This window comes from Pan troglodytes, chromosome 7 (genome assembly GCF_028858775.2).
Source record: "Pan troglodytes isolate AG18354 chromosome 7, NHGRI_mPanTro3-v2.0_pri, whole genome shotgun sequence".
Taxonomy (NCBI): domain Eukaryota; kingdom Metazoa; phylum Chordata; class Mammalia; order Primates; family Hominidae; genus Pan; species Pan troglodytes.
The window spans coordinates 107,283,621-107,311,546 of NC_072405.2; the positions used below are offsets into that span (position 1 = coordinate 107,283,621).

Sequence of the window (27,926 nt, forward strand, 5' to 3'; positions counted from 1 at the left end):
TCCTGTCTTATTTGGCTTGAAAAGATGTTTTATTATTTTAGGCTTTTTATTTCTAGTTGGAAGCAAATTGTGGAGCAAGAGATTTTTGTTTTTGTTTTCATTTCTTTCTTGGCTTAAACAAATTACTTTTTTAGCAGGAACAACAACTTCTGTCCAAGTATACCTTGTGTTATGATCATGAAAAAAAGTTTTTAATGTATACATTTAACTACGGTCTTTGTATTTCTGAATTAAAGTGAGGACTTGTGGCCTGACAGAAGTGACTTTCAGGAGACCCAGCAGTGGAGAGGTTGAGAGCACTGCTTAGGAGGTAGAAGGAATTCCTCTGGGTTGGAATTCTGGCTGCACCACTTAACTAGCTAGGTAACCATGGGAAAGTTAGTCAACCTGACTAAACCTCAGTTACTTCATCTGTCAGATGAGAAATATAAGAGCACTTAAAGAATGATCATGCACACTCATGGGATGAGCTGTAAGACGTTACACATAGTGTCTGGCTCGTAGGAAACATTACAGAAATTCTGCCTAGCATCGTTGTAATCAGCTAACAGAAGGGCTTATATTGAGACCATCCTTGAAAATCTGAGAAGTGTTGATGCTCAGTGCCAAGAACAGTAACAACAGTAATGCTACTGTTTACCAAGTGCTAGTTATGCCCTAGCCTTTACAATGTACTGTTTTTGACAATTCCATGAGCTGGGTACCATTATCATCCCCATTACAGCTAAAGATTGGTTGATGTGAGGGTCAAACCCAGTCTGGATCATTCAGAAGCCCACACTTTTGATCTCTCTGCTAAAATGGCTGCCACATATATAGCCTAGGGCACCTTTGAAACCTTCTTTATTTACACTATTCTCTACGTTCCTGTCAACATCCTGTGACATTGCACAATGGCATTCACAAACTGTGAAGTCCCCTGTCCCTAGGACATCTGTTCATTTGTAGTTAAAGAGGACCAGGAAGCACTTAATGAACACATTATTAGAAGCCCTGGTTTTCAATTCATGCAACCATTTTTGCTTTGGTTTAAGGGCCTTTTCTTTAAAGGTGCTTGAAGCTTCATATGGACAGGCTCATTATTCAAGCTTTTGTCCCAACCTACAGATGCAGAAGCCAAGGACCAAAGTAACACGACTTGGGGACAGAGGGAGAGGCCATTCACCTGCCTTGGTAGCCCAGTGTATCAGTTGCTGAATCAGGAATACAACAGACTGAGCCCAGGGCAGTGTCCAACTCATCAGGCTGCTCATTAATGTTGGGTCTAACAGCCAAACTGCTAACTAGCTCCACTTTTTAAAAACTTCTATTTTAAGTTCAGGGGTACATGTGCAGGTTTGTTACATAGGGAAACTTGCCTCATGAGAGTTTGTTGTACAGATTATTTTCTCTCCCAGGTGTTAAGCCTAGTACCCATTAGTTATTTTTCCTGATCTTCTCCCTCCTTCCACCATCCACCCTCTGGTAGGTTCCAGTGTGTGTTGTTCCTCTCTATCTGTCCATGTGTTCTCACCATTTAACTCCCACTTATAAGTGAGAACATGTGGTATTTGGTTTTCCATTTCTGCCTTAGTTTGCTAAGGATAATGGCCTCCAGCTCCATCCATGTCCCTGCAAAGGACATGATCTCATTATTTTTGTGGTTGCATAGTATTTCCTGGTATATATGTACCACATTTCCTTTATCCAGTCTATCACTGATGAGCATTTAGGTTGATTCCATGTCTCTGTTATTGTGAATAGTGCTGCAGTAAACATACACATGCATGTGTCTTTATAATATAGAATGATTTCTATTTCCCCTTAACTGGTATATACCCAGTAATGGGCTTGCTGGGTTGAATGGTAATTCTGTCTCTAGGTCTTTGAGGAGTCGCCACACTGCTTTCCACAATGGTTGAACTAATTTACACTCCCATCAACATTGTATAAGTGTTCCCTTTTCTCCTCAACCTCACCAGCATGTACTTTTTTTAGTTTTTAATAGTTGCCATTCTGACTGGTGTGAGATGGTATCTCATTGTGGTTTTGATTTGCATTTCTCTAATGGTCAGTAATATTGAGCTTTTTTTCATATGCTTGTTGGCCACATGTATGTCTTCTTTTGAGAAGCCTCTGTTCATGTCCTTTGCCCACTTTTTAATGGGGTTGTTTTTCTCTTGTAAATTTGTTTAAGTTCCTTATAGATGCTGTATATTAGACCTTTGTCCGATGCATAGCTTGCAAAACTTTTCTCCCGTTCTGCAGGTTGTCTGTTTACTCTGTTGATAGTTTCTTTTGCTGTACAGAAACTCTTAATTAGGTTCCATCTGTCAACTTTTGCTTTTGTTGCGATTGCTTTTGGCATCTTTGTCATGAAATCTTTGCTAGTTCCTATGTCCAGAATGGTATGCCTAGGTTGTCTTCTGGGTTTTTACAGTTTTGGGCTTCACATTTAAGTCTTTAATCAATCTTTAGTTGATTTTTGTATGGTGTAAAGAAGGGGTCCAGTTTCAACTTCTGCTTGTGGCTAGTCAGTTATCCCATCATCCTTTATTAAATGGGGAACCGTTTCCCCATTGCTTTTTTTTGGTCAGCTTTGTCAAAGATCAGATATTTGTAGGTGTTCAGCCTTATTTCTGGGCTCCCTACTCTGTTCCATTGGTCTTGTGTCTATTTTTGTACCAATACCATGCTGTTTTGATTACCGTAATCCTGTAGTATAATTTGAAGTTGGGTGACGTGATGCCTCCAGCTTTGTTCTTCTTGCTTAGGATTGCCTTGGCTATTTGGGCTATTTTGGGGTTCCATATGAATTTAAAATAGTTTTTTTTCTAGTTCTGTGAAGAATGTCATTGGTAGTTTAATAGGAAGAGCATTGAATCTGTAAATTGCTTTGGGCAGTATGACCATTTTAATGATATTGATTCTTCCTATCATGTAGCTCCAATTTTAACCTACACAGTACATGACTAGAAGCACTTTGCCTGATTTTCTTGTTGGAAGAATGGGATCTGCCTGCAATATGGAAACCCTCACAAACAAGATGACTCAATTCTGTTTTCATTTGCAAGATATATTGTGAATGTTCTTTTCTCCTTTTTGCAGGAGAGGGAAAGGGTTTAGGGTTGTGGGTGTGGCAGGGCATAGAAGGGAAGAGGCTTAGGACTGCCAAATTACATGTCAACCTGCTGACTTAGCATCAGTGTACTAGTTAAACGAGCCCTGAATGTAAGACATTAATGCAAATATTTTGCATATTATTAACTCTAATGATGCTACCATAATGCAGTATCCTCAGCTGAAAGCTGAGGTGGCATTTTTTATTATAAATGCCCTGGGTCTTTCACTGAAAATCACCATGAAGACAAGTCCCTTAGAAGTGAGAGCAGAAATATGAACAGAGTTCTGCATCGTTAACCTTCTCATCATTAACAATAACAAAAAATATTGGTGTCCCAGGGCCCTGCATTCAGTAAATGCTGGCAACATCTTTCTTTAGAAACTGTCACTGCTCTTGCCCTTATAACTACAATATACTTCCAAAGCAAAAGGTTAGGCAATCATTGTAAAATGGAATCTGTTTTAGAAAAAAATACTATGCAATCCCCAAATTGTTATGTAGGTGGAAAATCATTCTAAATGCAGAACAAGTATTGCTTACCCTCCAGTGCCATGCTAGTGATGGTAGTGTGGAGTCTTGGAAAGCAGGGGGTTTCAGAGCCAGCGCTACCATTGGCCAGCTGTATGACATTGAGCAAATCGCTTGACCTCCCTGATTGTCAGATCCTTTCCTATAAAACAGCAACATTAATAATACTGCTTTGTCTATTTTATGAGTTGCCAAAGAACACCAAAGGAGATTGCAAATGTGAAAGCTCTCTGGACGCAATGTACAAATGTTATTATTGATTTTTTACTAGGTGAGTAATGAGGAATGAGTAGCAGTGTTTGTCCAAGGATAGCTTGGGAATAAGTCAACCAAGGTGGCAGTTGGTAGGTCTTGAAGATGTGGTTGGCTCCTGGGAAACAGATGAGCTGGCCAGTTTGAAGGATCTTAAAGTTGCAAGTTTTCGGGCTGGGTAGCAATTTAACTGTGCAACCTGTCAAGAGCCTATTATATTCTAAATTTGTGCCGTGACAATATTGGCTACATGAAATAACTGTGTGCTTTCTTACCAGACTTTATTTGGAAAGAGTTTATGAACTAGTGGCCTGGCAGCGTTGCCTGGAATTAACAGTGCTGTGGTTTTACACCAGGGAGAGCAGTGTTTCATGCCTTGTTCTATTACCTCCCTCCCTGGAGATTCAACAGATGGAACAACAACAAAATCAGAACCCCAAGACAAACCTGTCAGCTTGATGCCTTTAAGCTTCGGCAGAACTCACAATTAAGATAAGATAGAATATCCATTTAGAGGAAAGAGGTGCAAAGAAATAAGTTCACAGAGCATACCTTCTTTTGTCTGAGCATGGCTAATACTATCTGGAGATCCCTGCCACATAGGAGGAATTGTATACTGGAACACAGTGAACACTTAAGAAAATTAGTTGAAAGAATATTATTGCTAGTAGAAATAACTGAACATCTTTAATATGGGGCTTTATATTTCCCTTAATTATATTTTTTTAATCCTTTCAAGCCAACTCTTGAGTTTGGCAAATCCTAGGCTGAGTAATTGTGCATCTCAGAATGGTTAGATAATATGCAGAGCAGACCTTAAGTCAGGCACAGCAACATGTGTTTTGGCACAGCCGTAAGGATGTAAAGTATTTGGTAATTGTTGTTTGATAGTTCCCAAGGAGAAAGCACTGAAGCAACAGATAAGAACCAAACAATTTTCTCTTGTGTTTAGGTAAATATTTCCAACTACAGTCTGGTGATGGAGTCTGACGCGGGAACCTTCTTACCCACTGGGCTGCAATTCACTGGCAGTGAAAAGGCCAGGGCCATCATGGAGGAGGTTATGAGCCTGCTGAAGCCCCTCAATATCACTCAGGTCCTGAGCCATGGAGAAGGGACAGACATCAACTTTTGGATCCAAGCTGGAGTGCCTGGTAAGACCAAAAGATGAAGTTGTGTTCCTTATATATTGCCAACAATTTAAAATAAAATTTCTGTTTTAATAGAGCACAGTGAATACTGGTAGGCCAGGTTGTCCATGGAAACCTTAAGCTTTTGTTCAAGGTATAATCTGATGATTTCCAAAACTGGGATAATAGTCCTCACCTTGTATTTGTTTACCCATCTGTATCCCTCCACTCTTTCTAAAGTATAAGCTCCTCACTCCCAGAGATTCTGATTTAGTCATTCTGGAATTGGGCCTAAAAATCCATTGTTTTGTTTTGTTTTTTAAGGAGGTATCTTTGGTGATTATAGCACAAATGATCTCATAACCAAAATTTGAGAAATAGAGTAGAAGGCAAATATTACTACTAATATCCTTCTAGTTCTAGTCCTGTGCTAGAAAAACTTCCCTGATCCAAATAATTCCCTATTAAAACACTGTGGTATCTGAAATTTCACCATTAGAGATAGATTCCTTGAGGGTGGGGTACTTTCTTTTAATCATGTTTTACCTTAATGCAAAGACTCCTGTGCAAGAGGTTGAGCATAAACTAATTTACCCTGGGCAGTGATTTATCATGTGAATATCCTGAAGAGAAGTCCTAAGTCCCTGGGGTCAGGGATGAAATTATGAAATGGGAGCGGACATGAGGAGGTTACTTACAGAAATACAAGCTGGAACAGCTGGAACAGTCTTTTTTTTTTATTTTTTTTTATTTTTTTTTATTTTTTTTTAGACAGGGTCTCACTGTGTAACCTGGGCTGGAGTGCAGTGACATGATCACAGCTCACTGTAACCTCCACCTCCTGGCCTTAAGCAATCTTCCTGTCTCAGCCTCCCGAGTAGCTGGGATTATGAGTGTGCACCACCATGCCTGGCTAACTTTTGTATTTTTTGTAGAGACAGAGTTTCGCCATGTTGCCCAGGCTGGTCTCCAACTCCTGGGCTCAAGTGATCTGCCTGCCTTGGCTTCCCAAAATGCTGGGATTATAGGCATGAGCGACCATGCCTGGCCTCTAGAACAGTCTTAAAGAAGACAAATGTATACTACTTCACAAAGTTACCTAAGCCTGGCCATTGAAAAAGTTTACTGATATTGTTTGTGACCCGAGGTTGCTTCCTCAACACCATTATATCCATAATCCAAAAAAGTTAAAGGATCCATCTGCAAATTGTTCTGTATTTGTACTATACACATAGGAAGCCTAACATTTGAACAGTTTTAACATTGCTGTATTCAGAAATATTTCTGTGGCTACAAACATTTCAGAGGTACTAAAACAGTGTCTCTGGACCTACTCCACTCCAGATTTTTTTTTCCAGGCTGCAAAGTAGATTTTACCAATAGTAACATACTATATAGATTTAAGATTTTTAAAAAGCTTATTCTTGCAATACTGCAGATTTTTAAGGCATATTTTAAGTTTTAAGGTTTATAATAATCTTTCATAACTAAAAATAAAAGGAGCTTTTCTGTACTCTAATAGAAAGACCAAAATTATTTTCCTTTGTTCTTTGTTCTGTGTATGTTAACATATTTTGAAATCTCTTAAAGCAACATTTCCATTTACAATGCTGTACTTCTCCGGACAGATCCAATACTATCTACATATGTGTCATTGATGAACGTGATCTAAGTGTAGGGGAGAGAGTCTGCCCTTTAAATTATATAGAATCATTTGTATGAAATTCTAGATTTTTTCTGAGCCTGAAATATTTCAACAGGAACTTCTTAAAAATTGAGAAACCCTGAATAAGCTGCTGTGTGGTAGCTGTGAGGAAAAGACTGGTAGACTGTGGGTGAATGAGAGTGCAGACTGGGGGTGGTTCAAGGTGAGGTAAGGAGCTGAAACCTAAGACAGAATTGGGAACAAAAACTTGTCCCTCCCCATCCCAGGTATTTCTTTTTTGTTGTGTTTGATCATTGAGACTTGGCTCTAGCTTTTTTCCTTCACATGTACATGTTGTATAAGAATGGTTCTGTTTGGAGTGATCAGGTTAATTTGATTCTTTTCACCTAAAATAAGAAAGCATTTTCTGTCTTTGCCATGGTTTAAGATGAGGTCAGATTTGATTTCTACCTAATAGAATGGAGTGGGGAGACTGAGCCCATTATGGTTGTATAAGAATTAATAAGAGGCCGGGTGCAGTGGCTCATGCCTGTAATCCCAGCACTTTGGGAGGCCGAGGTGGGTAAATCACTTGAGGTCAGGGGTTTGAGACCAGCCTGACCAACATGGTGAAACCCCAGCTCTACTAAAAAAATACAAAGTTAGCCGGATGTGTTGGTGCAAGCCTGTAATCCCAGCTAACTGGGAGGCTGAGGCAGGAGAATTGCTTGAACCCAGGAGGCGGCAGTTGCAGTGAGCTGAGATCATGCCACTGCATTCCAGCCTGAGCTACAAGAGTGAAACTCCATCTGAAAACAAACAAAAAAACAAAAAAGAATTAATAAGAGTTAAAATGTGTTGAACTCCTAATATGTAGGAAGTACCTAGGCTTTTTGCAGACACTGTTTTATCCATACAACCATCCTATGAAGGAGGTACAATTACCATTATCCCTATTTTGCAGATGAAGAAACAGACTCATAAGGGTTAAATGACTTGCCCAAGACTATACTGCCCTTAGGGCAGGAGTCACCCTGAGAACAGGCCATTTTGGCTTCAAGGCTGGTGGCCCTTTTCTCACAATATGCAACAACACTGAGGGGTCTGGAATGCTGAGAAGTCTCCAAATCTCTGGCAGTGTCTAAAATGTTTATCTTACTCAGCTCTTGCTTATGCAAAGGATTTCAGTCCATTCCTGCTCCACAGTGATTTACCCCTGGGAGAAAGGAGTTTGTTATTGTAAATAACTACTTATATCTTCTCACATTCTTTGTTCTACTCCCTTCTTTAACTCTGAAAGATCAGAAAGGTTTACATAAAGTCAGTAGCTCATTTAGATGACTATAAATGTTTCCTTGAATGCTGTTTTATTTCCTTTAGAGCATTATAAGACAGAACCAAATTACTGCTGTCTTCCTTTTATTACTTTTGAGTTATCCTTTGATATTTCAAATTTGGGCTACTCCTGGAAGAAACAGTGGTACTGCTTATAACTCTTGTCACCTATTGAAAATTTCAGGAACCTCACTGTGTGCAGTGGCTTACCCCTGTAATCCCAGCACTTTGGGAGGCTGCAAGGTGGGAGAATTGCTTGAGGCCAGGAGTTTAAGACCAGCCTGGGCAACACAGCAAGACCCCCATCTGTCTCTAAAAAAAAAAAAAAAAAGAAAAGGATGAAGAACCATATTTGGGTTCTTCATCTTTTTTCTAAAAGATGAAGATGAATTTGTCTGAAAAAGAAAAAAGTAAAAATATATCAGTTGTGTACCCTATATTTGTGAAGGCCTGACAAATTATAGCTTAAAGCTAAGGGTAGGATTCTAAATACTAATTAAGTTATCATTTAAATAACTGCTCACCTAACTTCTAAAAAATTAATGCTAAATAATATTTCTAAACTCCATCCTTTTTTCTTTCTTTTTTTCTTTCATGGATTCAATAAACATTTATTGAGTCCCTACCATGTTCTAGGCCTATTAAATTTCTATAATTTGAGGTGACTCTATGATGACTAGACCCCAATATTCCATGTATACTATTTACCAAAATACTGATAGAACTGTATATCTATCACACAGATAGAATTAAAATTCAACATTGCTTTCATTAATTATAGAAGACAAAAGGATCAATTTATAATACGGCCATCTTTGGGAGAGAAAAGATGATATCCTTTACCCATCTAGATGATATCTATAATGGACAGAATAACTGTCAACATTAATATAAGGCTTTGGGGAAAAAAGATTTTCTTTAAAAGTATCTTGGATGTACTTTCCGCATAAACTCTTTGTTCTAGATCTTCAGATTCCAGCCTTCTCCCATGTCCACCTCCTTCCATATTCCTATTCTTTCCCTCTAAATCCTCAGTGCTCTTTAAGGTTCATTCTGTATTCATTGGTGTTCATGAATCCTTCCTGAGTCCGTAGTGCTCTATTGCTTTTCCAAATTTCTAACGCGCTTCAAGTCTTTGTCCCACAACCTGGCATGTGAATTACAAACTATGATGTTGTTCTTGGAACACTAGGGGCTTATGTGCATCCTGCTGCCTATATGCAGTGATCAGTTCTTTGAGGTTAAGGTCAATAATTTCTCATTCTTTGCCTATTCCATAGCTGTCGGTTTAATTTTAGGAGACATTTAAATTCTTATAAATCTGACTTAGCAGAAACAAAAACATTGAAATAATTATTGTCTAGACAAGCTTTTAGATACTTCAGTTTAAGAATATGAAGAAAATAAAGGATACTAAGAGCCAAAAACGTATAAAAAATATTGGGAGAATGATATAAATTGGGAAGCCTAGAGCAATAAGGATTATTTCTCTTAAAGGAGCAAAGACTGAGAGAAGATGTATCTTTCAATACTTTAGTGATTCTCACACATAAAATGGTGAATTGCTCTTCCCTGACAATTTGAAAGACAATACAAGAAATGACTTAAAGTGACCTAAGAGGGATTTAAGCTAGTCTCTATTCACTCCAGATAATAGAGAGGCTTTAAATCTCAAGTTTTTGCCTGATTCTCCTATATGAGCTCCAGGTTAGGATGAAAGGAGTCTATTTCATTCTGAGTATGTCACCAATGAGGTATAATCCATGGTTCTTAGATGTCCCTAAGTGTATCCTTCTTGAATATATTTCTTCTTTAGAAACTCTTTCACAAAATATACATTAATGAAAGAAAATTAAATACCCTCTTACTGTGACCTGAGAGAATGAGCCCACTCTTACTCTATATCTGCCAAGAAGAGTTTACTCCTCTGCTTCAGAATCTGAAATTCAACTTTTTGTTGTTGTTGTTTTTAGTGTGGTGGCTTGTGGTAGACAGTGTATTGCAAGGAGTTAGAGGACTTGAGTGTATATTCTGACTTCAAAACTTCTAACTATGTAGGCAAACGGTGTAATTTTTCTAAGCCTCATTTATTTGTTATTAAGCATCCTTATTAATCAACTATTGTATGGTACTGGAGAGTCAGTAGTAAGAAAAGACAGATAAGATCCACGCTCTCACAGACAACACAGACTAGTAATGAGACTTGGTTATTTCATCTGCAAAATAAGTCTGGTAACCTATGAGTCATTATTTCTACCAGGCCTCCACTTGTGTTCTCCTCCTCCTCTGTCCCCTATCTCATTAGCAGGCACTATAATTCAGAAACCTCAAAAGCACCCAGGACATAAAGCCAAATGTTTACAAGTCCTGTTTACTCCAAATCCCTGCTATTTCTTAAACCCATTCCCTCCTCTCCACCCCACAGACCTTGTCTCACCAAAACTCACTGATTCCTACAGCAGCCTCCTAGTAATATCCCAACCTGTGTTTTTAATCTTCTTTCACCTAATTGGCTCACTGCTTCTAGAATGAACTTTCTAAAGTGAAAATCAGTATATCAACCTGGATGCTTTTGGCTGCAAAATGAAACAGAAGACCCAGTCAGAATGGCAGTAAGGGGATGATGTTTTTAAATTCGCTTAAAAAGAACTTTGCAGCAGGTGTTACAGAGTGCATAATTTGGCCATTTGACCACTTCAGGGATGTTGGTTCTTTACATCTTTCCATGTTGCCATTCTCAGCATGTAGACTTTTGTCAGGCCTGTCTCTTTGTGGTCCCAGGATGGCTGCAGTTGCTCTAAGCAGCACATTCTCATACATTGTGCAGTAGTGGAAGAGAGAATGTCTGTAACAGATATCCCTTTTGAAGAGTGAGGAAATGTTTTCTAGAAGCCCTAAAACAAGTTTCTTAAACTCCATATTATTGGCCAAAATTGTGACATATGTCTGTGGCTAAATCATGCAGAGGCGATAGAGTGGAATTACCTAGATTGGCTTATACTGATCAAATTTTACTTCCTAGGCATAGGGTGGGGCCCAGTATTCACTGAAAAACAACTTCCTGAGAAGCTGTTTGAGAAAAATTGGGATTCTTTAGGGAAAAAATGATGATATCCGTTGGGTAAATAATTAAAAGTAGCTGCAATATCTGATCATCCCTGCTCCTTGCTTCCAATCCTCCAGCATCGCCCTGCTGTCTCCAGAGTATGTATGAATAAAGTGTTCACCAAGTATGGCATTCAAGGCCCCAAATCTCAGAAATCACCGCTAAATAACTTACTCATGTAACCAAACACCACCTGTTCCTCAATAACGTATGGAAACAAACAAATGAAAATGGTAATTTAAAAAAAAGAAATCAGGGGCATCCAAATCGGTAAAGAGGAAGTCAGACTGTCGCTGTTTGCTGATGATATGACCGTATACCTAGAAAACCCTAAAGACTCCTCCACTCCTTTCTATCCATCTCTCAGTCATACAAGTCTAATTGAAGTTCCAGGCACACCCTGCTGCTCTCATACTTCCTTGCCACTGGACCTGCCCTATTCTGTCTTTTTCACCAGTTAATTTCTACTCACTCATGATGCAGCTCCTTGTTCTCCTCCTTCTCAAACCTTCTGCAATCTGCTACAGTCTGAGTAAATGTCCCCTGGGTACACTCCTACAATGCCCTGTGTTCACCTCTCCTCTTAGTACTTATCTTGTTCTCCTAATTGTGATCAATTGTGAATTCCTCAGAATTCTCAGTGCCTACAAGTGCCTGGCCCTAGACAAAATGTCCATGACTCAAATGCTGAATAAGCAGGATCCATGTCTGTAGGAAGAGTAAGATAATGCCAATGAGGTTTATTAACTATAATGCAAGACACAACTGTAAGTTATGATTACTTTAGTAATGACATCACTCATTGAGCTGTCCTCTTTCATTGCATATTGTGTTGTTTTAAAAATCATATTTTAGTTTATGTCATCTTTTCTATAATAGTTCAGACTCCACGTTGAAGTACCAAATACACAGATTACTCAGAATTTCACGTATTTTCCATCTTGCTTATTTCTGCCCAATACCTCATATGGCATTAAGCAGAACTAAATTAAAACTTTCCATTTCTACATTTGCAAAGGCCTTTCCTCTAAAATGTTCTAAGAAAGGAGACATCAGGACACAAGTAGAAATGGTACTGTAAAGTAAATTGAAGGTTCAGCCTCTGGACCCAGGACTCCTGCGTTTTCCAATCACCAGATGGAATAGCGCAGCCCAGCGGTTCTATATCCCCTGTTGTCCCTAATTTAAGGGTGCCTCCCTTATGGTGAAAACACTGTGCAGTGATGTTTGAAGAGATTGATGCTCCATGGTAAGCAGACTTCGCCCTACTGGGAACATGAAAAGGAACCTCTCTGATTTGTGGCTGTAACCCTCAAGCCCTCGTTTAAATAGCCAGGGCAGTTTCATTTAATCAACAAGCATGTGTTGAGTGCCTGCTGTAAACCAAACGCTGAGACACTGAGGAGAGAGGATGAAAAAGACTCAACAGGTCTCTGCTCTTGTGTAGTTTACATTGTGATGGAGGGGTGGGACACTGGGAAGATATAGACTATAACTAAGAAATAGATTAAGAATAGAGAAAAACAGTAGACATTGATAAAGGCTATACAGAGAATTATAGTAGGTGGTTACCTCTTACCTCTTTAATTCAGATGAGTCAAAGCTCTTGCTATTCACTGACTGCTATTTGCTTGACAGCAGTGTATGACATCCTCATCAATATTTCATTCCTGGAAATTGTTCATCAGAACAGCTTATAAGCTTCTTCTGCTCTTCCCTCTTGCAGTAGATCTGCTTCAGCTCAAACAGAAACCACTGGGTATCTTGCCCAAAGCAGACCTGGCTCATGCCTTCTAGGATAATTACCAAGTAGGAGAAGAGCAAATTGTTATACCATTGGGCAGTTAGTCATGCACTGCTTTATGAAGTCTCTTCTATTGTTGCCTTGAACTGTTTTTTAAAGCACACACTTTAACTTTAAAGTTAATATACTTCGTACTTTATCTCCTTAACTGGATTGAGGATGAAGAGACTATTTTCTTCTTGTTCATATACCCACGACACCCATTATTACTTGGCATATAAAATGTATCCAGTAAATGTTTACTGATTAGATGTATTGATTTAAAGATGAAAATAAGCTAAGGAACAATAATAGGAAGTTTTTGGTATAGTACCAAGATAAATAACACATGCAGAATAACGGCAGGGGCACACAGGTCAGAAGACAAGAAAGACGTGGAAGAGAGGAGCTTGAGCTGGACATTGAAAGATATGTAGTATAAGAATGGACAGGCCAGGCGCGGTGGCCCACACCTGTAATCCCAGGACTTTGTGAGGCTAAGGCAGGCAGATCACCTGAGGTCAGGAGTTCAAGACCAGCCTGACCAACATGGTGAAACCCCCTCTCCACTAAAAATACAAAATTAGCCAGCTGTAGTAGCGGGTGCCTGTAATCCTAGCTACCCGGGAGGCTGAGGCAGGAGAATCGCTTGAATCCGGGAGGCAGAGGTTGCAGTGAGCCAAGATTGTGCCACTGCACTACAGATGTTATGCGCAGACCGTTAGTTCCCCAAAGAAGACCACCAGAGTCCAGAGCCAAAGCCAAGCGGCAAGGATCTTTACTACAAGTTCGAACCTGGTCCCTCCATTCCACAGCATACAAGAGGGCCCTGAACAATGCGAGTGTTTGCTTTTTATAGCCTGAAAGTTACAGGGGAACAAAGGAATTCTTTTGGTTCCCGCTCTTTCAGTAAAACTTTGAATGGCTGTCCCCTTATCAGAGACTTTCCTGGTGGTGTTTGTACTGGGCTCAGGAAGTTTGGGAGATATATGGCGATATGTGGTGGGATGGGAGGATGGGATGTGTTTGTACTGGGCTTGTTTGTTTTGAGCCCAGGGCTGAGGAATGTGCCCGGCTCCTTTCATTCCCCCCTTTCTTTTCAGGTATTTTTTAGAGCCAATCTTGGGTCTTATAAGTCTGTTTCTGTTTCAGCGTTTACAGGTTGGTATTGGGCTCTGAGGACCATGAGTTGTACAGTGTTAAACCTTTCTTTAACGAACCGCAAAATTCTGTTAACAACACAAGGTCCTACGGTAAGCAGAAATAGTAGGCTCAGCAGGGGTCCAAGGAAGGGGGCTAACAGAGAAAACATAGATGAGTTCCACCATTGGTCTGCAGCTGAAGCAAACTGCCGTGTTCTTACTTCTGTGCTTAACTTGCGTAACTGTTGGACCCGGTCTTCCATGAGCCCTGATTCATTTATGTAGAAACAACAGTCTTCCTTTAGAAACATACACGTTCCCCCTTTTTCAGCAGTGAGTAGGTCTAAGGCCCTCCGGTTCTGCAAGGTTACCTGTGCTAGGGACGTCAGCTGCCGCTGGAGGGAGGCAAGGGACTCAGCTGACTCCTCCATAGCAACGGCAAATTGTTGGTACAGCTTGTTACTTTCTATGAGGGTGTGACCTAGGGCTCCCCCAGCCAGTCCGGCCGCCATGAAGGATGCGGTGAGGGAGATTCCTGTAATGAGGGGGAGAAATATGGCTCATGCAGGTCTCGGTCTAGGGTCTGGGTGAATAACAGCACTAGTCCAGTTACCGGTATACCCTAGGAACTCGCCGGCAATAAGTAGAGTTAACCGGGGAACTAATGTGACAGGAAGACACAGTAGGTTGGTAACAGAGGGGCTTGATAGGTTTTTAGATAATGTTCCATTACACCAGAAGAATATGCCTGACGGAGCCCTTAAGGTGATATTAGGGGGCATTGCAGTGATGCTGCAGAGGCTGGAATTAGTTCCTGAGAAACAGTAGGGAAACTTTTCTTGACTGGGGTTTAGGTATAGTGGCACGTTAGGGATAGGGGCATATGAGAGGTTTCGGTGGTTGTTAGCTTGGGCAGAGGTGGAGGATCCCCATGGCAGGGGGACAGCGGTTAGCGGTGGACGCCCTAGAGTGGCACACAGAAAGCAGCCAGACAGGCTGTGAAGTCCTGTAAGGTTAGCAAGTTCTAATCCTTCTTGTAATAATTTTAACCAGGAAAAAGGACGTAAATCTTGTGTCAGGCGGTTTTCTTGTCGCTGGATATTTCCGTGGACCAGGGGCCGTACCTGCACTAGACCCCGCCACAGATAGAGGTGACTGCTAGGCCATGTGGAGGCGGAGGAGTAGTATACAGCCCCGTGTTGAGGCGTGGTCCAGCGGGAGTTCCAGGGGTCTCTAACTATCCATGTATATGAAAGGTCTCTATCTCGTCTGCGATGGAAGGGCCATCTGGGATCTATCTGTTCTTTTCCACCCACCATTGGTATTTATGGATGTTACAATAGTTATAAGGGCAGCCGGCACTTTGGTGCCACCAATAGTGCTTACAATTGTATTTAGTCTGATCATACTCGAAGCATATTATTGGTGCCACTGGTTTGGCTACTGGGAAATCGGTAAAATTTAGTAAAATTGGGCTATTGCACCCTGAGGAGGGGCAATCTGCACTGGCCACTAATTTCCCGGGCTTATGAGGTTGCCCAGGGTGGGTTTGGTTTTCATAAAGCCAGAATCTCCAGACAAAGGGATTAGGAGCTGGCTTTATGTTTTCCCCAGCGGCCACTAGGGAGACTAATGTTAGAGTTAGACTACCTAACTGCATGTTTGCAGTGAGCTATGCTGCCGGCGCAGGGTGAGTTTTAAGGGGTTGTTCTTAGCTCTGTCCACAGTCCACGTGTCCGGTGCTTCAGCCGCCGCCGTGATTGGCCCCAGAAGGTCGGAGGTTGGGTCCACTGGCTTGACGTGGGTGTAGTGGATCCACGACGCAATGCCTTCTACCTTCAGGGCGGTGGGTGTGGTCAGGAGTACTTGGAGTGGTCCTTTCCACCTGGGCTCTAAGGTCTCTTGTCAGTGTCGCTTAACCAGGACCCAGTCTCCCGGCTGGTACGGATGGGGTGTCGGTGGGGGACTGGTCTCATATAGCTCTTTCAGCTTGGGCCAGATTTCTTGGTGAATTTTCTGTAAGGCTTGTAGGGAAAATAAGAATTCAGAGACATTTTCTGTTTCAGACTTAAGCAGGTCATCTTTTAAGCTAGGAACCAGGGGCGGAGGTCTGCCATACATGATTTCGTAAGGGGTAAGGCCCAGTTTGTAAGGGGTATTACGGGCCCGGAACAGAGCATAGGGGAGAAGGACTACCCAATTAGCGCCAGTCTCTATAGTCAATTTAGTTAAGGTCTCTTTTAAGGTCCGATTCATCCTTTCTACCTGTCCTGAACTCTGGGGCCTGTAAGCGCAATGTAGTTTCCAATTTGCCCCAAGGATGGAAGCCAAGTCCTGACTTACCTTAGCGACGAAAGCGGGCCCATTATCTGACCCTATCTGGATGGGGAAGCCATACCTGGGAAGGATATCTTCCAGAATTTTCTTTGCTACGACCTGAGCAGTTTCTCTTTTGGTTGGGAATGCTTCAGTCCACCCTGAAAAAGTATCTACAAAGACAAGTAAGTACCGGTACCCGTACTTTCCTGGCTTTATTTCAGTAAAATCTACTTCCCAGTAGATACCGGGCCTGGTTCCCCTGAGCCTTGTTCCTGTTGCAGCTTGAGATTGGGGGTATGCGTTGTTAAGCTGGCAGACTTTGCAACTTGTCACGATACTGCTGGCCGTCTCAGCTATATGTCTGATTTTGAGCTTGGAGCGTCTGATCAGGTCTATCATCCGCCGGGCCCCCAGGTGGGTGGTTCAGTGGATGTGTTCTAACACCTGTTGTCCTAATTTTTCTGGTAGGATGGTTTGGTCATTAGTATCAGTCCACCACCCATTCTGGATTTGTTTCAGGGGAAGTTTGTCAATCCACTGGAGATCTTGTTCTGAATATTCAGGGAAATATGGCAAGTCCCGGGGGCCAGGGTCAGGGAGCTAGAGTGCAAGGAGTTGGCTGGGAGCCTTCGCCACATTCCTTGCAGTTTGGTCTGCCAGAAAGTTGCCTTGAGCAGTTGGAGTAGTTAGTTTCTGATGCCCTGGGCAATGTACAATGGCTAATTTTTCTGGCCTCCATAGGGCTGTTAGCAGGGCTAGGATCTCTTGCTTGTTTTTTAATCTCTTTTTCTTCAGCCGTCAGTAACCCTCGCTCCCTGTAAATGGCCCCATGTATATGCGCCGTTGCAAAAGCATATCGGCTGTCTGTATATACTGTCAGCTTTTTCCCCGCCCCTAAGGTAAGAGCTTGGGTGAGCGCTATCAGTTCGGCCTTCTGGGCCGATGTCCCCGGGGGCAGGGGTTCCGCCCAGATTACCTCAGTCTCTGAAGTTACTGCCACTCCAGCGTACCTCTGGCCTTGATGCATGAAGCTGCTCCCATCAGTGAACCAGACGAGGTCGGTGTCAGGAAGTGGGCGGTCCTGCAGGTCTTCTCGAACTCCGTGCACCTGAGCTAGTATCTTGGTGCAGTCATGGAGTGGGGCGTCCAGGTCCGGGTTGGGCAGCAGCGAGGCAGGGTTTAAGGTCGTTTGGGACAGGAAAATTATCCTGTGAGGATTTAGTAGTAGTCCTTGGTAGTGGGTGAGCCGGGCGTTACTCATCCATTGATTAGGTGGCTGTTTGAGTACACCTTCGATGGCATGTGGAGTAACGACCCACAATTCTTGCCCCATGACAAGTTTATCAGCATCTTGCACCATCAGAGCCGTGGCCGCAATCATTCGGAGACAAGGGGGCAGTCTCTTACCCAGTGGCCAGCCCCCTTACAGTAAGCACATTGGTCTTTGCTCAGGTTATCATGCCGGGGGGGGTGCCGCCTAGGTTGGGTGTACTCTGGCTGTAGATGCTCTTTCTGTACCACTGCTGCCAGGACCTTGGTCATTTTTTCAGTGGCCTTAAATTGCTTTTCCTCTGGAGTATCTCTGTTATTGTAAACCTGCTGGGCTATCTGAAGGAGGTCCTGAATCCGCTTTCCCTCCAAGTCTTCTAATTTCTGGAGTTTTCTCTTAATATCTGGGGCTGCCTGATTTACGAAAGACATTACAACAGCTGCCTGACTTCCTGGAGCCTCTGGATCTATGGGGGTGTACTGTCTAAAAGCTTCCATTAATCTTTCTAAGTAGGTAGCTGGGCTCTCTGTCTTCCCCTGCAGAATAGAATATACTTTAGCCAAATTAGTGGGCTTGCGAGCAGCTGCCCGGAGACCTGCCATTAGAGTCTGGCGATAAAGGTGTAGCCGTCCCCTACCTTCTGCCGTGTTGTAGTCCCACGCCGGCCTGGTCAGAGGAAAGGTTGCGTTTATGAGGTCTGGGTTGGCAGTCGGTTGACCGTCGTCCCCCGGGACCAACTTTCTAGCTTCTATCTGTATTCTCTCTCGCTCTTCCGTGGTGAACAAGATTCGGAGGAGCTGCTGACAATCATCCCAAGTGGGCTGGTGGGTGAACATGACACTATCCAGTAAAGCCAGTAAATCTTTGGGGTTGTCTGAAAACCGAGCACTCTGAGTCTTCCAGTTATACAGATCACTGGTGGAGAATGGCCAGTACTGGAGCCTGGGGATTCCTGTGTCATCTGGGGGTCCTATTTCCCGAAGGGGTAAAGCCACCGTGGAGTCAGGCGGCTGAGGGGGGCTAGTCCGCGAAGTGCGCCCTCGCGTCCGCCCCGCCAGCCCTTCAAAGTTACTTTCCCTTTCAGCGGGCCCGTGTGTGCTGGCCGCCTCCCGTCTGCCTGCTCCCTCCCGCAGCTCAGCCAGGGGGGCTGGGGCCTGGGGCCCGGAGGGGTACGGAGGGGGTTCTGTGAACAGTGGGTCCCCGCTGTCAGGTAGAACAGGATGGGGGGGGCAGTTGGTTGCTTGGATTTTAGTGGTCGAGCAACCAGTGCCTTACAGGGTTCAGAGGCTAATTGGAAAGGGGACAGCCAAGGAGGCGGGTTCTCAAGAAGGTCCTGCCATATGAGGATATATGGGATTTGATCTAAGTGGCCCACACGCCCAGGCAGGAAAATCTTGGACTTTACCCTAGTGATGACAGCAAGTCGGAAGGTCCCTTCGCGCGGCCACCCCACATCAAAGGCAGGCCATTTGGAGCGACACAGAGTAATTAGCTTTCCTTTCCTGATTTCTATACCAAGATCATGGCCCCTTGCTCTAACTTCTTTGAAATTACTCATAAGGAGAGATAGAGGAGTGCTCTGGGTATTACCCATCCTGTAATAATTTGTAGTCTCTTCCTGTAAAGGAATGTGGGTTTGAATCCCTGTAAAGGAAATCTGATCTGACTTATTAATGATATCTAATCGCAGGCACACTTTGGCAGCCCTGGTCAGAGTTAGCTGCCTGGATCGCGATCCTGCTGGGGCAGCCGAGATCAGAGACAGCTGCTTCCTGCCAAACCGGGGCAGTTCAGATCGCAAGCGCGCACCGGAAGCCCGGGTCAGAGTTAGCTGCCTGGATCGCGGTCGCGCTGGGGCAGCCCAGATCAGAGACAGCTGCTGCCCGCCAAACCGGGGCAGCTCAGATCAGAGACAGCTGCTGCCCGCCAAACCGGGGCAGCTCAGATTGCAATATAGATCAGATGAGAGCCAGGGGACGTCTCCCACCGGTCTCCGCTGGCCATCCTATAGCACGTCCGCCAGGACTGTGCCAGCTCCAGTTGCAGACCTTGCGAGTCACAGATTCGGATTCAGAACAGACACAGACAGACAAACGGAGACGAGCCAGCTCACCTATCAGTAGATCGATCCTAGCAGATCCGTTGACCAGGGGTCTGGTGGGCTTGGGGAATCCCGGACGAGCCCCCAGATGTTATGCCCAGACCGTTAGTTCCCCAAAGAAGACCACCAGAGTCCAGAGTCAAAGCCAAGCGGCAAGGATCTTTACTACAAGTTCGAACCTGGTCCCTCCATTCCACAGCATACAAGAGGGCCCTGAACAATGCGAGTGTTTGCTTTTTATAGCCTGAAAGTTACAGGGGAACAAAGGAATTCTTTTGGTTCCCGCTCTTTCAGTAAAACTTTGAACGGCTGTCCCCTTATCAGAGACTTTCCTGGTGGTGTTTGTACTGGGCTCAGGAAGTTTGGGAGATATATGGCGATATGTGGTGGGATGGGAGGATGGGATGTGTTTGTACTGGGCTTGTTTGTTTTGAGCCCAGGGCTGAGGAATGTGCCCGGCTCCTTTCACAGCCTGGGTGACAAGAGTGAGACTCTGTCTCAAAAAAAAGAATGGACAGAAGAGGGTAGAGAAGGACATTCCTGATGAGATAATAATATGAAAAAGGCAGGTGTCCCTGTGGGGCCGGAAAGGAAAGTGACACCACTTTCCTAATTCATCTTGCAGGGCAGTGGGCAATGAGAATAGGTGAGTACCTCTGGGCCAGATGAAAAAGAGTCATAAATGTCAGGTGAAAACTCTCATAGCTGATGCGAAGTTACCGGAACGCTTTACAAGGAGAGGGATTAATAAAAGCAGTGTTTTAGAATGTAAATCCCTAAAGCTCGTGCATGCCTAGAGCATCCAGGTCACACTCAAGTAGAAGGCTCAAAGTAAGAACACTTAAAGGGAACCGAGGAGCTTGAGGAAGTAGCAAAGGGTTGAAAACAATTGCTTTAGAAAATCAGATAATGACATTATGATGTTGCTCCATTGTATGTACTATAATGACCCATAAAACACTATTACTTAAGTCTCTGTACCATTTTCCGTGCCTTCTAATGACATAGCCTAGAAAAGTTTTCCTTCTCTATCTTCCCCTTTTAGGGTCTCAAGATTAGCTCTTCTGAGTTCCCCTTCTTATCCATAGGACTTTCCATCAGTTTCACTTTACAAGTTCTCTAATTTATTTCTTATGTTACACTTTAATCAATGGGTAGCTATAGTGTATATAAATTATGGAGGATACAAAAATGAGATATGGACCCTTCTCTCCTGGAGCTCACAATTGAAAACTGATTTTGGTTAGCTTAATAATCGTGAAGATAAGAATAAAGACTTCATCATAGAAAACTAAATAAAGCTACATTAAAATTTCTAAGAAAAATATCTAAAATTACTTGAAAGCCAGTGGAGTATAAAGAAGAAGGATTTCAAAATATGTTTTCTCCTTGTCAGCCATGTGAGATTTTTCTCTCTCTGCTTTAAATAATTAGGGAATGTAGAATTTATTTTGACTTGTTTTAATATATGAAGTGATTTTAAAGTGTGATTTTTTAAAAATGCTATTACCAAAACTTTCAAACGTATACAAAACTAAAATAATATCATGAACCCCCATGCACCCACCACTCAGCTTAAGGAGTTTTTCACTCATGGTCAGTCCTATTTCAGCCACACCCCAGCTACTCTCCTACACCCAGTTTATTTTGAAGCAGATCTCCAAAATCACATCATTTCATTTATAAATATTTTAATTTGTATTTCTAAAAGGTAAGGACTCAGTTTTATTTGTTTTTGTTTTTGTTGTTTGTTTGTTTTTTGTTTTTTGAGATGGAATCTTGCTCTGTTGCTCAGGCTGGAGTGCGGTAGCACGATCTCGGCTCACTGCAACCTCCGCCTCCCGGGTTCAAGTGATCCACCTGCCTCAGCCTCCTGAGTACGTGGGATTACAGGCACACACCACCATGCCAGGCTAATTTTTGTATTTTTAGTAGAGATGGGGTTTTACCATGTTGGTCAGGCTGGTCTCAAACACCTGACGTCATGATCCTCCTGCCTCAGCCTCCCAAAGTGCTGGGATTACAGTCATGAGCCACTGAGCCCTGCCAAGGACTCATTTTTATTTATATAACTACAATACTATTATTCTACCTAAAATATTTTACAGTGATTTCTTAATATCATATCCAATATACGGCCAGTTTTCAAATATTCCCAATTGTCTTCATACTTCTTTAAAAATAGTTTTCTAATGTAAACCAGGATTCCAATAAAGTTCAAACAATGCAGTTGGCTGATATATCCCAAGTTTCTTGTAATCTGTAGGTTCTACTTCCATCTTTTTTCTTCTTACCACTTATGTGTTACAGATGCCAAGTATTTGTCCTAACTCCATTTCCACGGCATCATCTGTCATGTTCCCCTATCCCTTGTATTTCCTGTGGATTAAGTTAAATCTAGAGGCTTGCTCTAAGTTTTATTTTTTTTTAGCGGGGGAGAGGGAGTGGGCTAAAATGCTTTCTAGATGTTGCTGCTTGTTTTCATAGGAATAATGTCTAATTATCTCCCTTTTTATGACATTAGCAGCCTAGATACATTTGAAGTTGACCCTTGAACAACAGGGAGTTTAGGGGTGCTGAGCCCTGCACACAAAAATCTGCATATAAGTTTTGACTCCCCAAAAACTTAACTACTAATGAGCTACTGTTGATCAGAAGCCTTTATGATAACATAGTCAATTAACACATATTTTGTAAATGTATTATATACTGTATTCTTATAATAAAGTAAGCTAGAGAAGAGAAAAGTGTTAAGAAAAGCATAACGAAGAGATACATTTATAGTACCGTACTCTATTTATCAATACCATCTGTTTACAAGATGAATTTTCTGAAATGGCAACCACGGTGGCACACCTCAATCTGTGGTACATATCAAGCAATTCAACTTTTTCTTGTAAAGTCACGACTTTTCCCTGCTTCTTGGGAGCACTTCTAACATCACTAGTTGCACATTGTATGAGTCCTGTGGTGTTAGTCAAGGTCTACAGTATTACACTAAATGTGATGAAAAGTATGTGAGAGCCATCACTTCTTCCTGTGATATGCAATTTACTGGAGAGATGAACTGCTCACATAGAGGTGATTAGCATCCGCAGCATTTTACCAGATACTGGCAACACTTGAGCTCACCACAATAGCAACAGGAGGTAGCTATGAAATTACTACAGTAGTACAGTATGTACTACAGATAATGTTCTGCGGTTATGATTTAATACTACATCTTTACATTTGTTTACATTTCTCTCATCTGCAAAGGGAGCCATGTACAATCTGTGTTTATGTGCATATGTTTTGACAAATTTTAACTTTTTATAATAGATCTGTGTATACTTTGTGGTAGTAAATGCTAAAATAAACTAGCATCCACATATATTTATGCATTCAAAACATACCTAACTTTTTCTTAATTATTTTGATATTTCCAGACTATGTGGTTCATTGTAGAATTTTTTTAAATTGTCACAAATCTCCAAAAAATTTGTGGAAAAAAATATTTGAAAAAGTGGATCCACACAGTTCAAACTCATGTTGTTCAAAGGCCAACTAGATTTAATTTCAGTATATTCTGAATGGTACAGTCTAATCATGTAATTCCTTCTTTATTAATTTAAATAAATCTACGCAAACAGAACTTTCCCCTTATCAGCTATTCAGTTACTCTGAGATACTTTTGTATAAGAAGGTAGGATAAATGCCTCATTCTTTCTCTTTATTTATCTATTTTTAAACCATCAGTTTGTTTACTAGTATCACCCAAAGATGATTTATTTATTTTTTGTGTCATTATTAACTGATGGATTTAAAAATACTTGATGTGTTTCATTCCATTGTAGTAGCTATTTTATTGATGCTCAAATTGTCCCATCTTTGGCCAACTGAAACATCTTTAAACTGGTTCTGAGTCCTTTTGACATGACCCTCATAGTTGTTGATATCATCCTGGCTTTCTGATAGGACAAATTGTTTCAGGCTATCTTGTACATGTCCTGCCCTAGATCTGAAATCAGCTATCTCTTCAAAGAATCCAATTTATTTTCCTAGGTCATAGTATTTAGAGGCCACAGTCTGAACAGTAAGTGTGTGTGTTGCTACTGGATTGTTCATTGTTTCTAGGTCTTTTCAGCAGACAGGACTAGGAAACACTTTTTTTCTCCAACAAGAAATTATATTACTAATTATATGATATTTCCAATTTAAGTTGAGGACTATAAAATTGCACTTTACCTCACTGATGTTACATCTGCATTTTCTTTTTCCCCTGCCTACAATCCTGGCTCTCAGTGGAACAACATAATCACTCATTTGCTTTATCCCACAATACACACCCAGTAGTCTCAGAAAAACAGTATCAACACGATCACCAACAGTATAACTATTGAAAAGAGTTTTCTGTAGTTCTTTTTGTTTTTAGTATGTATATTCTACTAGAGATGTACAAATTTCTGTTAACCTATGATGCATATTACTCTAAATATCATATCATTTCCATCTCTCTCTCTCTCTCTCTCTCTCTCTCTCTCTCCCCCTCTCTCCTTTTTTAGAGATGGGATCTCACCCAGGCTGGAGTGCAAAAGTACATTCATAGCTCACTGCAACCTCAAACTCCTGTGCTCAAGCAATCTTCCTACCTCAGCCTCCCGAGTAGCTAGGACTACAGGCTGGCGCCATTGTGCCCAGCTAATTTTTAAAAATTTTTTATTTTTAGAGATGAGGTCTCACTATGTTGCTTAGGCTGGTCTTGAATTCCTGGGCTCAAGCAGTCCTCCCACCTCGGCTGCCCAAAGTGCTGAGATTATAGGCAGGAGCCACTGCACCTGGCCATTTTTATTATTTTTGTTTTAAAACCTCCACTATTGATTTCTAAAATGTTTAAATGCTTATTTTCTAATTTTTCTTTATAATGTGGGGAAGAGAATATGAGTAGGAATCATTATATGATTTATGAATTACCTTGGAGTGTCATAGTTAGATCCTCAGGATACTATTGCCTGTTCTTTCTTCTTAGACCTGACTCAATTTCACAATTTCATTCACTCATTCATTTAAGAAACCCAAGTAAATGCTATGAAGCAATTGGAAAAGAGGCTTAAGGAGAGAATTTAACATATATTGGTTGTTTACTATGTGTCAAAATTATGATAGATACTTTACTTATCTCATAATTTCATAAGAACATTTTGAAGTATAAATTATTATTATGTGACCAATTTTCAAATGAGGCAGTTGGGAATCAGGGAGTTTCCTTTGCCCAAAGTCATAAAGATATTAAGTAGAGAAGCTAGAATTAACATATACAGTCTGTTTTACTCCCGTGTCATATATAAGATTCAGTCCCTGTCCTTAAGGAGTTAATGGAGGGTTGAGACCCAGGAAGAACAGAGTACAATAGGAGTTCAGGCCAAAAGAAAGGTATTAAACTGCCGGGGCCTCACAAAGAGGTGGCATTTCACCTGATTATCAGGAAATAATAAAATGTGCTGGATGTAGAGGGAATGCATCCCATGTCAAAAATTGGAGATGGGCAACATTCTGTAGGTAAGAAAATGTAAGGGGTATTTAAAATGATAACCAGTCGGGTTGGACCAAAGTTTAGTTAATATAGGGAAATAGAAAACTAAAAGGGTTGCCTGGAACCTCAGTTGGGATCTGAAGGTCATTCTGAGGATTCAGGACAGCTAGAAATTTTTGAAGGTTTGAGCAGGAGTGAAATATGCTAGGGCACAATCCTAGCCACTGGGCAGGCTCCAGCTAACCCAGATCCTTCTCCTTGGAGGGACTCCAGACAAAACCCACCCTCATAGATCCACAAGTCTTGCTGATTGACTGCATGTCTTCTAGCAATTTCCTAGAAAAGTTGCATTTTCTTCGATGTTTTGCTACTGGAAGTTTTGCCAAATTAAGTCTTCCAGTTGAAGAGAGATGGAGTAGCCCCACAAAGCATTGCATTGCGATTGGCAGTGGTTTTCTGAAGTCTCAGATGTGAGCAAATAAAGTCTGACTCTAATTAGACATACTTAATCTGCTCGTTGAAACTTGGAGTCAAATAAGTCTTAGAGTAGAGTGACATTTCACTGATTTCTTATAAGAGCTTTGCTAAAAAATATGCTTATCAATTTAATCAATTATAGGATTATAGAAATCACAGGAAAAACATCACAATTAAAGAGATTTTGGTAAAACTGAGTTCAAATTGGGTAGGACTTTTTACTATAAAAATAAGTTATATCTAATGTTATACAATAAACTGCCTAGTTTGGATAATTTCATTAGCTTAAACTCTTCCCTTTGCTCAGTATTAAAGTTCAGAAGTGGCCACCTAACCTAACGTTCTTACATATCCCCCTCATGGGGACTTTTAACACAGTGAATTAAAAGTGTCCCCTTTATTCCATTTATTTATAAGAAAGTATGAGATTGCATAATTCATGATAACTAAACTTACTTTTAAAATATGACATTTGCTGTCTTAATTCTTTCCAGTTCATAATCTATAAATCAAATGTGGTCGAGCTCTGTGAAATCTATTAGTTATGCATCTTTTGAGACCTGAGTGATCTGTTGCCTATCATAGGACTAGATATGAAGTGTGTCCTCAGTATTCTTAGTACCCAACCTTCTTTCCTTCCTTCCTTCCTTCTTTCCTTCCTTCCTTCCTTCCTTCTATACATGTATTTTTTGTAATAGCTTGAATAGTTTACTGTCATGTAAGAGAATAGTATCTTATTTAGAAACATAGCGTGGACTTCACCAATACTCATTTTTGGAAGTTTAAACCTAAGAGAAAAATGTTTGCTGGATACATCTTTATAAAATCTACATTTTTACAGAAATAGTTCATTGATTATTATAAATATCATGTTTGAAAAATTTTTTAAATGAAGTTACACACAGATATTTTTTAATACCTTTAGCACTATACTGCAAAGTGCACTGCAGAAATAAAGCCATTGTTTATTTAGATGGGTCAGTGATTCCAGACTCACTACTCCTCACACAAGATTTTATCTGAGATACCCTGATCATTGTAGTCATTTGGCTTGTGAGCTTCAGTTGCCCCCCCATACGCTTAAATTTCTCATTTTGTGCTAGTGTAGACCAAGTCAAAGCCCACATAAACCCAATATATGTGTTAAGGTTAGAGTTGTGCTTCGCACTCTTGACTGTACTTTAAAATCACCTGGGGAGCTTTTAAAATTATCTCAGTGCTGGGGCCCCACTCCCAGAGAGTCAGAGCTAATTGGTCAGGCTGCAAGGCCACAACAGTTGCACAAATGCAGGCGGCACCTCTTACCAAGAACCTCTTCATCTCCCTGGCCTTCCAACTTCCTGGAGCACAACTCCACTGTTTTCCATGTGAATAGCACCACTGTACTTGTGCAAACTTGGAAGCCCTAGCGATAGTGGCTGAGCACCCATGTTTTCAGAAGGCCCTCAGGTGTTCTAACATGCAGCCAGAATTGAGAACCACTGACATATAATATAACTTTGACATTAGGTGTATGGATTAAGGAGCTGTGTAGAAATAGATTCAAGATCTAGCTCTACTACTTTTTAGCTGTGTGACCTTAGGAAAGTCATTTCACTCCTTGGAACCTCAATTTCTTCCTAAATAAAATAGTAATACTAATACCTACCTCATGAGATTATATAAAAGAAAAATAAGATGGTCAAAGTGAAATGCTTGGCACAAAGTTAACACTTAATAAGCCACTTTTATTATTTTAGCTATTAAAGCAAGATTTCTATATTAGTCTAGATTCCTACAGTACTAAGTTACAGAGGTCTATCTCAGATGATCTGAAACAAAAATGGGGAAATTAAGCAAGCCATGGAAGGGTAGAGTTTGATCTGGCCTCAGATTTTGGCATTTGAAGGCTGCTAGGACACATATTCTCTCTCTCTTTCTCTCTCTGGGGCTTATTCCAGCTTCTCTTTTCATGGTGCTTGCATTCTCTCAGCCCAACTTCCCCCCTTGGGGTAAACCATGACCATGGGCAGCTCAAGACATATCTTTACAGCCTCTTTAGCACAGAACAGGCAAAAAATTCATCCTATCTGACCCGGTTGGAAAAGTTACAGTGACCCAGCCTGGCTCCATCCCTGTGGTCAAGAGCTGTAGTCATTAAAACGGGGAGAAGGAGTGCTGTGCAGATAAATACAATAACCAGCTTTGTTTCATTGTTGAGACCTGATTCAAAATAAATAAAAT

At 41.4% G+C, this 27,926-nt stretch overlaps 2 protein-coding genes across 6 annotated transcripts in view; one reads left to right on the plus strand and one right to left on the minus strand.

The window, feature by feature from the left end:
- Positions 1-27,926, plus strand: part of CPQ (carboxypeptidase Q) — a 619,593-nt gene that overhangs the window by 420,967 nt on the left and 170,700 nt on the right. For all 5 annotated transcript variants that reach the window (XR_008536792.2, XM_063816441.1, XM_054656909.2 and 2 more), the window contains one exon: positions 4,836-5,037. Coding sequence is in view for 4 of the 5 variants with exons in the window: in XM_063816441.1 (XP_063672511.1) it covers positions 4,836-5,037 (202 nt within the window). In the remaining variant the exon portion in view is untranslated. The remainder of the gene's footprint in view (positions 1-4,835; positions 5,038-27,926) is intronic.
- Positions 14,012-15,920, minus strand: LOC134810682 (endogenous retrovirus group FC1 Env polyprotein-like). Its single transcript, XM_063816444.1, has 2 exons — positions 15,680-15,920; positions 14,012-14,559 (listed from the first exon to the last, which is right to left on the minus strand). Exon 2 carries the CDS (start codon positions 14,534-14,536, stop codon positions 14,012-14,014), a length of 525 nt encoding a protein of 174 aa, XP_063672514.1. The 5' UTR covers positions 14,537-14,559; positions 15,680-15,920.

What these genes read in the sequence shown, in the direction of transcription:
- LOC134810682 (XM_063816444.1), bottom strand. Translation starts at nt 14,536, where the DNA reads ATGGCGGCCGGACTGGCTGGGGGAGCCCTAGGTCACACCCTCATAGAA.